The sequence below is a fragment of the Callospermophilus lateralis genome, unplaced genomic scaffold, assembly GCF_048772815.1.
Source record: "Callospermophilus lateralis isolate mCalLat2 unplaced genomic scaffold, mCalLat2.hap1 Scaffold_43, whole genome shotgun sequence".
Taxonomy (NCBI): Eukaryota; Metazoa; Chordata; class Mammalia; order Rodentia; family Sciuridae; genus Callospermophilus; species Callospermophilus lateralis.
Genome location: NW_027514380.1, coordinates 9,248,788 through 9,262,767, shown reverse-complemented (window position 1 = coordinate 9,262,767; position 13,980 = coordinate 9,248,788). Strand labels below are relative to the sequence as shown.

The 13,980-nt window shown below is 33.1% G+C and overlaps 1 protein-coding gene across 1 annotated transcript in view; it reads right to left on the bottom strand.

Annotated features, from left to right (window-relative positions):
* Positions 1-13,980, bottom strand: part of LOC143389129 (neuron navigator 3-like) — a 133,303-nt gene that overhangs the window by 72,408 nt on the left and 46,915 nt on the right. Inside the window, 1 exon segment of the mRNA XM_076842401.2 lies at positions 1,870-1,938. Coding sequence (XP_076698516.2) covers positions 1,870-1,938 — 69 coding nt within the window.

Genomic DNA, 13,980 nt, shown 5'->3' with positions numbered 1-13,980 from the left:
TATAAAATCTTAAACGTAACAGAGTATTTTATCTGTTATATGTCAAAATTTCACAATCAGGTTGTTACAATACTTAAATTTTAATTCATCTTTATAATACTACTTATTTTATTTCTCTAGATTATTTAAGAAATAAAATCCTTACAAAGAATAAATACTTTCATAGTACTTTCAGTAATTTAAAATGAAATGAACATCAGGAAAATGCAAATAGTAGCTTCAAAAAGTGTTCATTTCTTGGAACAGTTAACAGTTTCAAAATTTAAAGTGTTTTACAGTTTAGATACAAATGGTTAATGAATATTCCCTTTAGCAATTTTGCTAATAAGAAGTTATGTCATATACAGATTAGAATCTTTTCCAAATGATTCCAGCATTTAACTTTTGCTCAAATAGATCTACAAGGGTTTGCAAGTGTAGCACACTAACTGCAGACATGAGGAGTATCAGTGACTTCACTCTGCAGATGGGACTAAACTAATTAATTTGGCCAAACGTCCCAATCATAATAAATTTGTGAACAAGTCTTATAGATATAACCATAGTCTTAGAAAGCCCACTCCAAACTTACATGTGTAAACAGATTTAGTCACAAAATTTGCCCTTCTTGCAATGAAACTTGACCCATTTGTAGAAAGCAATTAAAATGCCTTTTAATCTTTACTGTGACCCATGAAGCCAAGTGCTTTTCAGTCCTCAGAAGAACAAATTAAAACAAATTAAAAAGTACATTTGCTCTTCTCATTACCCTAATTTGACAGGCAGCCAGAGCCTCCGGATTATTCATCAAAGTAATAAAAAGGGAAATGAGATGAAGAAAAAAAGAGGGGGGAGAGAGAGAGTGAGTATGTGAAAGAGAAATGTTCTATTAAAACAAAGTACTTAAAATACATCTTACATGTCCAAGTGTTATAGGGGATAATAAAAATGCCCATTGTACATGGCAGGTCACTGGTTTCTTACACATCATAATTTATATCATTCATTGTAAGTTTTAATTAAATACTTCTTAGGATTTGTTTCTCTAGAATCATTTAACTACTGTGGAAAAAGATATAGAAAACCAAGGCAAAGGAGAAAGCACCTACCTCAGGTCAAGGCATCAGAAGTCCTTGAGGTCAAGTATCATATACTAGGATTCGGTAATGAAGCAGGGGCTAATATACCACCCTGGCCACTTCGCCGGGACTGAGGAGGTGCACAAACTCTTAGACTACTCAGAGGTACAAAATACTTTCACTATGGCTTGACTCTGCAGCTTCATACTACCATCACGCCTTCAGCAATGTAATATTTTCTTTTAAAACAAATTTTTCCAACACATTCTTATGTATCATTATTTTCCAAACAGTACATATTATATTGCCATTTATTATTATGTGTCTCTAAAATACACACATCATAAAGAAGCAGAAATTTAAACTATTATGGATAGAGGAACAATCTAGGCTGACCTGATGCTAACTTACCCACCCAAATCTGCCAGTGTTTCTCAGTTCCACTTCAAAATGTGCAATAATTAATATACACCCATCTCAACAAGCAACTGCAATCTGGTATAATTTCCAGATTACTGTCACTGGCCAACAAAGAAATTATTTTCTTGACTTACTTAAGCCTAGAACCTAGACTTCATTGCAGTTTATAGTGTATAACAAAAATGAAATAAAAGAAGCCAAAACCATTTAATCATCTAACAACACACGCTTGCTCCTGAGACTATATGGTAATCCATTCAGAATAATTCAGTGCTTTAAACTTTGCATTTGGAGCTGTGTTAATGTTTAAAAAAATATGGTGATAGGACAAAATATCACTGGGTTTACTTGAATATCACTAACAAGCAATAAATTAGAGATATTAACTGACCTAGTAGGCTTTTTTTGACTGGTTGCAATTCCACTGTGATTAGACTGAGTTGCATATCTGGCTGTCAGACTGTATGAGGAGAAACAGAGAAATTGAATTAAAGAGATTCTTTGAACATGGAAAGAAAGCACAAACTTATAAGAAAACTATGAGTTCATGAAATGCAACTGGAACACATATGAATATGTATAAAGAATAACTTAATAAGAAAACTATGGTAATGCAACATAACCACCATGACCTTGGACTATGAATGCACTATGAAATAATGCAGCACAACCCTGGTAATAAGATGTGGCATTATTAACTTTAAAATTATGATTGTGTGATAGTATTAATATTCTAATAATATTATTGCATCTTATGAAATCCAAGCAGGTTTGTGTGTAATAAGTTATTGTTTCTACTAGACAAAAATTTTTAAAGGAAATGTACAGTAAAAGATTTTTCTCTAAAGAAGGGTCTACCCAAAAGTTGAAATGTAAATGTATTTAAATTCTTGAAAAACAAGCTTAACAAATACTGGTAACAATTTTGGGCACTCTTGAGTTGCCTTTCTTAATGATTTTTTAAATCAAAATCTTCATTCAAAGACATTAAGTAAGCCAAGTTTGGAAGAATAACACTTCATAAAACAAATGCAAATTTGTATATTAAGTTAAACTGTCTCTTAGTTATTAAGAGTTGATGAATTAGTATTCAAAGAAACAGGACCAACACTGGGGTGACATCATCCATGTGACCCTTGTCACCAACATCAGGGTGACAAGGGTCACATGGAGCCTTACTGCAATTGATCCAGTTACTTTGTTGCCCAGCAGCAAGGAGCACTTTAGTGAAGAAAAAGATGGCTTAGGATCAGGATCTGTTTCCTAAATTAATTATTAGTCCTCTGAGCAAGTCTCGGGTAACACAGACGTCCTTCCTCATAGAGGAAGTCTTCAGGTACATTGAACACTTTTACATTTGTCATGTTATGCACATGGTTATTTGTATATAATACATTCTTTATTTTAACCACACTGAACATCTAGTTATAACTGGCCAAACTATCTCAGTAATAGTAATACCAGAATAAGTAAAAAGTAAAGAATAAACTGTCTCACCATTCATGTCTTCATACATGTTCTTAGAGTAATGATGTCCATCCCATTTCACTGCCTTTCCTACCCCCATGCCTCCTCCCTTCCCCTCCCTCTCCCTTTACCCTATCTAGAGATCATCTATTCCTCCCATGCTTCCCCCCACCCTTGCCATTCCCCATTATGAATCAGCATCTTTATATCAAAGAAAACATTAAGCATTTGGTTGGGGGGATTGGCTTATTAGCATTATATTCTCCAACTCCATCCATTTACCTGCAAATGCTATGATTTTTTTCTCTTTTAATGCCATGTAATATTCCATTGTGTATATACACCACATTTTCTTTATCCATTCATCTACTGAAGAGCATATAGGTTGGTTTCACAGTTTAGCTATTGAGAATTGTTGAAAAAATGTGCTATATATGTGTAATATGAATTGAAATGCATTCTGCTGTCATATATAACAAATTAGAATAAATTATAAAAAAAGAAAAAAAAAAGAAACTATACCAATGCAATGAGATATTCATTTAAAATTTAAAGTTTTTTTTAAAGGGACCCAAAGAGAGAAAAAATTGTTTGTGAATTTCTCAGTTAACTTGTCAGTCCAAGAATAAGAGAACCACCTAAAGTTTAGTGACTACTTCTTGTCTTATACTTTCCAATTTGAACACAAATGTAAGAATAAAGATAATAATCAAGCACGTATATCCTTTCAGGGAAATGAGACTACCTCATTGATTTTGCTCCATGTTTTTAAGGAAATACTATAATATAATTCCTAGTATAATTCCAGAGAGTTTAAGTAATTTAGTCAAAATCATCTTGGTTTTATTGCCCATATGTGTTTTCTGATTTCTTATGAAAGAATACAGTATTTGCTGCCTGTTTTTTGTTCTAAACAAGTTCTCTTACTTTAATTTCTTGACATTTAGCTTCTTTCCTGCTTCTCTTGCATTTCTGAAGAATACCAGAGTTTCTCCAAATTTATGTTTGAATTTGACCACGTAACTCTTCTATTTTTGGAATCTCTCCTTTTCATAGACAGCCAAGCTCACTTGACTGTCTATCACCATTCTTGTGTCCTTTTTTCCTTCAACAAATCTTAGTTTCCCAACTCTTTTCCTCCCAAAGGGTATTCCTTCTTTCCTCAAACACTTTTATGCATTCTTTCACTTAGTAATTTATTTCCTACAAAGATCTGAACTAAAATGTTACCCTTTAGCATTAACCTCATCTACACACTTCCAGCCACAAATATCAACTATATAAAAGACGTGTTCATGATCTTTAAACTCACACCAAAAATCACTACTTGCTTTCTTTTATCTTCTGTTCCTTCCATTAATAACTTTATTTCTATTCATGGAAGCAAAATTTCTTCAGTGATATGGACTTGAAATCTCAAGAACCGATTTTTTCCTTTTCCTTTTCAATTGTTACAGATGAGTAATCAATATCTAGTCATGCTGTTTGGACCTCTACAAATCCTTTTGCATCTTTGTTCTCTTTCAATTTCCAGGTTGATCACACTAACTCAAGCTTTCAACACTTTCCACAATGCCTCTTAAATAGGTGTTGGAAGGTTTCACTCTTACCAAATTCATTATCTAGAATGGGACAATAAGAACCAGAAAGGACCACAAAATGTACCTAGTCTTGTCTCCTGATGTTATAGGTGAAGGAAGAAAAGTGCAAAGAGATAAACCATAAATTTCCTAAAACATACGGAAGAATGGTGGTAATGAAAAGTAGACTCTAGCATTCAAAGATTTCTACAGTGCTTCTTGACATTTGCACCCTATGTTCCACCTTTGTCACCTCATGTATTTTGTAGTCAAGAGTAGTTCTTAATTATCACCCAAACATTAATTGTGCTTCTCTTATTTGGGCTGCCTTACTCTCACTGTCATTCCCATGGGAATACTTCCTAATTGTGTCCATCATAACTAAATTCTTCTAAAGGACCACTGTAAATGACTCCAAGTACACCTAACATGCCATCATCTCCTAGACACACATGAAATCTCTGCATGTTTTTACCTTTTCATTAATAAAAACATAATTTTAGTTATTTAAAATTGTAAACATAACAAGGTTTCTTCAAGGTAATCTCTTTGTTTGAATTATTGCAAAGGATAAAATAGTTTATCAGAAAAGTCCCTTTAACATTAACCTCATCTACATACTTCCAGCCACAAATATCAACAACATAAAAATCATGTTCATGATCTTTAAACTCACACTTGAAACATGTTCAAGTTGATGAAAAGAGAACTGAAGGTTTCGTGATCTTTTTTAGGAAATAAAATTCCTGGTATTTTTTTGATTTAATAAGATGTGCCAAGACTATCATAGACATTGAGAGCTTGCCTGCTTTCTCTTATTAAAAGAGAAAAACAGTACATTTTGGAAAAAAAATGTGACCTACATCACCAAACCAATTGCATAATTTTAATAATAGGGAGTATATTGTTAACACAATTTTTATTTGGACAATAGAGATGCATTTTGAAAGACATATATTCCAGGAATACAGTTAAAAAAAAAAAAAGACAATGACTGTGGAACTCTCAACATGACACATGACACAATTCATTTAACAAACAAATTGCACAAAAAAATATTTGGAGGGAAAACCTATACAGTCTTAAAATAACTTAAAAGTAATTGTCGTGTACGGATCCTTATTTAGATCCTGACTGAATCTAACATTAAATTGTTGTTAAATATTTAACTGTTAAACCTATATGAAAAGTTGATAATAAATGAAGCAAGGTAGGTAAGTCGGTAAAAGGTTGAATCTAATTGGGGGGGGAGGGGTCCATGAGGAATTTAAATGGAATTTAGTTTGTTAAAAAATAAAAAGTAATATAAGAAGTATTTGTAGTATTACTAACTTGAAGAAATTAATTACTCTATCAAGTATAACTGCCACAGTACTTAGCGTATTGAAAAGAATTTATATTTATCATAGTAGGTCTACTGATAGGGTAACATTGCCATTCCATGAGTCTATTTATTATGTTTAAATTTTAATACATAGTATATATTATTTTATTTACTATTTCATCAACTAATAATCTATTGAAAATCAATTCTATTTTTTTTATTTTTTTAAAATTCTAACTATTAAAAGAAATGTTGTACCAATCTGAATTTCTAATAGCTGTCTGGTCAAAATTGCCTGACCTGTAACTACATCAGTCTCTACCACTCACAGATGTTTATAGAACAAGAAGCATAGTGTTCTTGTAAGAACTTTTTAATTTCTTTTATATTTAGCTGGCTTTTTAGCATCTATCAAGAGCCCAGTAGGTAAAATACAAGGTTGGAATGTCTCACATTTCTTTAATACTTCATAATGTTAAAGGCACTGCTTTTGTGTGAATATGAAATGTAGATGTACATTTTAATTACAAACGTGGTGCTTGCTATTTTAATTATAGTTTTGCTGCCAACTTGCTTTCATGCCTTGCTACCTCTCTCTGTTTCTTTGTTCTCATCTGAAAATAAGATAGGAATGCAATTTAGGAGGCTTAGCTGTGCATTGGTAATCAGTTATTTAAAAATTAAGTTATTACCTTAGCCTTAAAATCACAAGTAATCACCAGAAATCACAAATCCTCTGTCTCCATATTCCTCTTTATTTCTTTTGCATTTTTTTCTTTTCAGCTGCTTACATATTCAATCTTCCCCCATCTTGCCCATAACTCTTTTTGATTAACTCAAAATCTTTGTTTCTCAATAGCTCCTATTTTTTCTTACAAAAAGAAACGAGGCAGGTGCACAGGCACAGCTAACTTGCAGTGTATTAATAACAGACACAGGGGACATGTAAACACAGCTCCAAGGCAAAGTGGGGTAAGTGAATGGTCAGAAGACCAAGGAATTGGGAGTTTTCAGATACCCAAAGTGAAGATTGCAGTTTTCTTTCCTGAAATGTTGTCAAATGAAACACCTAGCTAATAGATGAGGACAAGGAAAACAAAAGTCAGAAGCAAAAACACAGAAGAAGTAAATGTTTTGAGACTCACTGGGAGTTCTCCTAAGGAAGGACCTGAGATTACCTTTCTGGTAAAGTGGGACATCAAAGGGATGTTGTTCATTTTCCTGAATGTGGAAGGGAAGAAGACACAACTATATAAAATCTATGTTTTTAAATAAGAATGGGACTTATCTGCTGTTCAAAACACAGCAGGATCCAAATTTCAGAACTTCCTATTCCAGCTTCAGTGTAAATCCTCATGTGGAATTACAATATCCACTTAGTATAAGGAAAGAAAGCTTCTTAAAGTAAACACATCTTACACTGTGGATGACCCGTTCTTACTAATCACTACAGCCTTACTGCTCAAAGTGTTGTCTGTAGACCAATAATACTGGCATCACCTGAGACTTGTTAGGAGTACAGAATTTCAGGTTCCCTCCTGAGCCAGAATATATATTTTATTTTTTATTGGTTATTTTTAGTTATACATGACAATAGAGTCCATTTTGATAAAATTATGTACACAACATGGGATTCACTGTGGTGTATTCATATATGTACACAGGAAAGTTGTGTCAGGTTGAGAATCTGCATTTTTAAAAGGATCCCCATATAATTTCTATGTATATTAAAACTAGAAATTCTGTGTTCTGCAGAACTCCTAGAAATGTCTCCCCAGAGGGGAAAAAGATGTATTTTCCAGAGTTAAATAGCATAATGTAAGCACCTCAAGCCCTGTTTCAGTGCTCATCTTATATCACACTGTTGCTCTAGCTGTCAGCAGGTCCCTTCTAGAAATCATCTCCCTTAGTTGTCCTGACAAAACAGGTATATCCAACTACTCCTATTTTTCAAATACACGTTCAATTACTGTCCCATCTCCCAAGATTTAATGTTATGGTCATGAATATTTTAAAAACCATAACACTGGACACCAATCTATTCCTCCATTCCTTTTACAGCAAATGTATATTTCAAACTTTAGAGCTTCCTTTCTAAATACTTCCTTGATATCTCCCAGTCTATCTTGACTGTATGGTAATTGATCGGGATAAAGGTCTACTAAACAGGCTGTGGTATTTTCCTGTGCAGGAATCATGTTTTGTTCGCTTGTACACTCTCAGTCCATATTATGGGGTTAGTCTGTGTTCAATAAATAAGTAATTGATTGCTATTTCCAAGGGGAATTATTAAATATGACATGTTATATCTTTACCTTCTAAGCAAGGGAAATTTATCCAATATTGGAATTATCATAAGTATGTTAAAAGAAGAAAGGGAAAGATAATAAATAGTCCTTTTTGTATCCTTATTAAGTGAAAGGCATTTATGTCCATTTTTGAATTTATTTTTCACAATGGTCCCATACAGCTGATACTCTGTATGCTCAGCAACTGACAAGCATGAAAACTGATGTTTTAAAATGCAGATTTATATAAACATGTAACACATCTTATAAAACTTCAATGTTGAAATTTGAATTTAAGTTGGTTAAATTCCAAAATTTTATGCTGTTCTGTTATACCATATTATCTTCTTAGAAATTGACTCTCACTTAAATTGTCATGATTCTTTGCCTATTCATTGTCCTGTAGATTTACAAAGATGCTCAAGGCATTATAATAATTCTTTTATCCTACCTACAAAATATCACCTTTATAAGTTTGAAATAAATAAACTCACTTTCAGTTGATACTATTTGGCATTCAGAGAGACAACATTAAAAAAAAAGAAAAACTTCATTTGGGGCTGGGGTGGTGGCTCGACAGTAGAGTGCTTGCCTAGCACATGCAAGGTGCTGGGTTCGAGCCTCAGCACCACATTAAAATAAATAAATAAATAAAGATTAAAGAATTTTTTAAAAACTTCATTCAATACATCATTTCATATTGTTTCCTTCATATAAAGTGTCCAGAATGGGAACATCAATAGAGAATGAAAATAGATTAGCAGTTTCTTATGGTGAGTGATATAAGGCAGAAGAATGGAGAGTGATTTCTAATGGGCACCTGGTTTCTTTGTGAGATAATTAAAATACTCTAAAATTAGAGAGTGGTGATGGTTGAACAATTGCATGACTTGGTCCCAAACCAATCAATTGTATGTTTTAAATGGTAGGTCTTATTTTTGTGAATTGTATCTCAATAGAGATTAAAATTAAAATTAAATATATATTTAATAATCCCCACATGCATTATATCTGATATATATGTAATTTTGTGTGTATATTATATATATAATATACACACACAAGTACATATATATAATATACACATACACAAACATATATATATATATATATATATATATATATATATATATATATATATATATATCAGATATAATGCATGTGGGGATTATTAAATTCATCAAAATACCTAAACCTCACATATCATAACTTCCTCTCCTTTAATTATTATGAAGATTCATCAAAATTCTCAGTTGAAGGAAGTGATAGTTAATTACTCTGGTCATTTAAAATATTTTGTCTTTTCTTATTCACAACTACTACTTTTACACCTGCTGTTTCTTCCTAATATCCTAGAGAGCGCCATATCAACTTGCTAAGGAATATGGCCTTCATCTGAGTGCAGTGGAGAATTATCAAAAGGTTTTAACTGTAGAATAAATGGTACCTTCTCAGATGAGATACATCCTTCTCTGAGACTTATAAAGGAGGGATAAAGGAAGGAAGGAGGTTGGGAAACTTGGCTAGACTGGAAATGGGGAGACCAAATAGAAAATCACTGTTATAATTCAGGCCAGATTTGATGGGAGCTCAATTAAGGCAGAAGCACAGGAAATAGAAACAAATGATTCTGTTGAAATAGTGGACACAGGAACTGGAAAAGAGGGGAAAAAATCTACAATGACTCCTGGGCCTCTGGCTTGAGTTGAATTGTACAGTGACATGGGAAAATAATGTAAGAAAAGGAGGTTGAACATCTATGTGTGGTGTAGGAACAGAACAGAGGAAAAATCAAAACTCCAATTCTAAGTTATGTCAACATTCAAGGAGGGGAGAAAGTCTTGGGAGGATGGATATTCATGAATGAGCAAATCTACCTACGCAGCAGACTCTACAATCTTACTCTAATAGTTCTTTTATAAAGTACATAAATACTCAGAATAAACATTATGACAAACTAATGAATAAATAAGAAAGCAACTTCACATTCCTAAGATTTTGAAAGTGAAAGACACAGATGTTGAGAATTTTGACCTAGTTCATGCTTCACATTAATCTAATATTCATTTATGCAATCAATTAATAAATTATTTAAAAAGAAGTTATTGACTACTGACCATATATTAGCACTGTGTTTAAATGATTTAATTTGGGAAAAAATAGGTTTAAGCAGAGATGACTGTTTCACTATGAGAAATATAACGTTTAAAATCATGTATATGAACATATATATTCTTCATAAAAATGTAATGGGTTACTCAATGCAAACTGAATTTACTTCAAGTTTGGAAGGGAAAACACACAACATTATGCAGATATGCAGAAAGTGATGCATTGTATATTTTCTGTGAATTGATAAACTGAAATACCAATAGTAAGATGTAGTATATTGGCTAGTAGCACAAAATGTGGAGCCAACTGCCCTCGTTAAAATATCAGCTCACTGATCTCTGTGCCTATTTCCTCATCTGGTAAACAAGGGTGATAGCTTCACCTACAGAAATGTTTTGTGAGGAGTCAACTGTACAGCAGAACAATGTCTGGTACAAATAAACAATGAAAACAAAAATACACTGGAATTCAGATGCACATTATAGAGTCCCTGGAGGCCCTATAAATATCTGTATAAATCCTATAAATGTAATATCATATTTATCAATCTCTAAAGTAGCCTCATCTACCTGTATTTAGTAGTCTTTCCCACCATAAAAATGATGGTTCTTAACTACCACTTTCAATGTCACCATATCCTTACACAAAAGCCCACAAGCTTGGCCCTGAGAAGTATAGGAGCTGAGCTTTTTAACTATGGCTCCTGGTGTCCAAGTTTAAAATTAATTTGGGCACATGATTTCTTGAAGGGAGAAACAATGAAGCACTATTCTACCCCCAATTTTCCTTGATATTATCCAATCTTCTTGAATTCTGAAGTCAGCAATAGAAACTTTTCTAGGACAGAGTTCTAGAAAGAATCATCAGAAACTGGTCCAATAGGATGTTTAAGAACCATTACTTCCAGAACAACACACTGGGTGCCATTTCTATAACCAGTAACTATCAACATTGCACATTAAAAAATATCTTAAAATGAGGATTTTTTTATGACGTGGTTGGTCATTAGATTAAGATATGCATTTCAAATAGAGTTTTGTAAAATTTATATTCCAAAGTTTACAGATAATTTTAAAGACAAGGATAAAATGACTCAGAATATGAGGCATTCCTTTTAAAAAAACACATTATTTGCCTTTAATAAGGTAGAAAAACAAAATCTATTCTGCAAAATAGTGCTCCTTGTCTGCTCACTTGACTCACCGGTGTTTGGATTCCCAGAGTTCTGGACTGAGTTCTCCTCTTCCCCTTAGCTTTATACTCTTCTACTCCTTTTGTATCAAGCTTAACTGGTTAAAAGTGGTTAAAAAATGTTCTCAGGTCTATATCTCTGATCCTGACCACTTTCCTGAACTCCAGAGTCACATGCTAGACACCATCATCTAGAAGTGCCATTAACAACTCAAACCTCTGGAGGCTGAAGCTGAAATTTATTTCTCCCCAACTCTTCCTGCTTTCTCTTCCACCTCATGTTTCCATTATTGTATTATCATTTTTCCTTATTGAAATACATCACTAATTATTCAACAACAACAACAAAAAAAATAAGAAATGGGATTCACCCTGTCACTAGGGCAGTCTTTCTAAGTTGTTAAAGCCTCATTTTTCCTCTGTTAAAAATGCTCAGAGCAATTTTCCTTTATATTCAGGAAACAAATCCCAGCTCCTAGGTATAGAATTCAGACTCCCTAAGTTGACCTCTGTTTACTTCTCTAGTCTTTACTCTTGCCCTACCCCATGATAATTTAAACATAGTCATAAGAAAAAATAATTTGATACTCCTTCCATTGGAAGGTGAGAACTTTGACCTTTCCCAACCCCCCTGTTTGAATTTAGGTGGAATTCAAATAGATTCCTCATAGAAAAAGTATACCATACTGAGACTGTTCAGCTGGACTGGACATGTGCAGTCTCTGTTCCAGGTAAGCTACTGAGCAGTGCAGAACTCATCTTGGAGGTGAATTCTCCAAGCAGATATATTCTGCCTCCAAGAACTTTGTGACACTCCAACCAGTCCTTCCTTCCCCAGTGGATGTCCTGGTTATAATGGAGCAGAGACGAGCCATCGCCTCTGGACCTTTTCTCCCAATTTTATTTCTCTATTTTGAAGTGTTAAAGAGACAGGGGTTAGACAAATGCGGTGGCACATATGTGAATTCCCCAGCCATTCAGGAGGTTGAGGCAGGAGGACTGCAAGGTAAGCTTGGGCAGCTCAGTGAAACCCTTAGCAATTTAGTGAGATTCTCAGAAACTTGTTGATAGCCAGTCTCAAAATACAAAATAAAAGAGGGCTAGGAATATAGCTCAGTGGTAGCAATCCTGGGTTCAATCCCTATAAAATTTTAGAATTTCCCTTAAATTTACTAGAAATGCCTTTAGAAAAAAAAATGAAAGAAAACTTCCTAAGATACATTATAATTAAATATAATTTTGAAAGTCTTGTGCTAAGAATTTTTAGACCGGAGAATGAACTTGGAAAATAGGAAAGCACATTTACTAAATATTTAAGAATGAGATAGACTGAAATATATTTCTTTATACCGGAGATCCTATGATTGATTGAGATGAAAATAAATTGTATATTCAGAATTAAGATTTAAATATTTCCTTAAGCCAGAATCCTCCTTTACTATGGAGATTTTCCTTTCTGTAGGAGCTTTGCAAACTGCCACAGAATGATAGCTGGTAAGATATGAATTCAAGAAAGAGTATCATTCACTTTTGCAAATACATCTTTTGTATCCTCAAAATCATGTTTCTTCAAAAAATATTTAAGATATTTTGCAACTATATGCACGTCAGAACATGTGACAAAATTCTTTATCCCTATACTTGAATTTTGCTGAGAATTCACTGAAGATATTTATTCACTTACCCATAAATGAATGGGTCAGAAACAGCTTTCTTCCACATGTGTTTCTTTTTAGTAGCTGGGTGGCTGAAATATCATCCCAATTGCATCTAAGACAGGTTACTGTGATAACTTATCCCATTAGTGAAATATGGCATGAAAATATATTATAACCTCTGTCTTATCTTAAATTTCTACAGACAGTTAATAAGGCCACCTGCATAGTCTGCTCTTGAGAGATCTCAAATCAGTAACTAAAGAGGGAGATGCATGTGTAAGATATTTCACCATCAAAGTCTCCTACTCTTTTAGGAATGTTGGACTCCAAGATAAAGAACTCAGGAAACCAGACTCATATTTCTTTCACAATGTCATCGTAAATTAGATTTTCCACAATGCTTTTACTTAAACACAGCTCAGAACACTATACTGTTCCATAGATCATTTTCCATTTCTAATTTTCAGTATGGAATGAAATTACATCTAAATATGTTGAGAGTTCCATTACAAAAGTTCATTTTAATACAACCACCTTAAAAAAACAAACAAAAAAAAACTGGACCCTGAAGAATGGACAAAGCCATTTTGTTAACTCCCAAATTTAAACTAACTTGGGAAAAGACCACCCAGATTAGTGAAAAACTGGATTATTTAATATTTCCAAAGACTTGAAACATGTTGTAGTCAGCATAAAATACGTTAACTATTTTAAGTACATATGCTTATGAAAATGACTTTTAATTATAACCTTTATAAAATGATTAGATAAACTCACATATATAAAGTATGTGAAGACTTACAAGAAAGTTTATTTTATTGAGTCTGTAATTTATGGCAAAGTAAATATAATAATCACAACAATCAGTTACAAATTATTTAG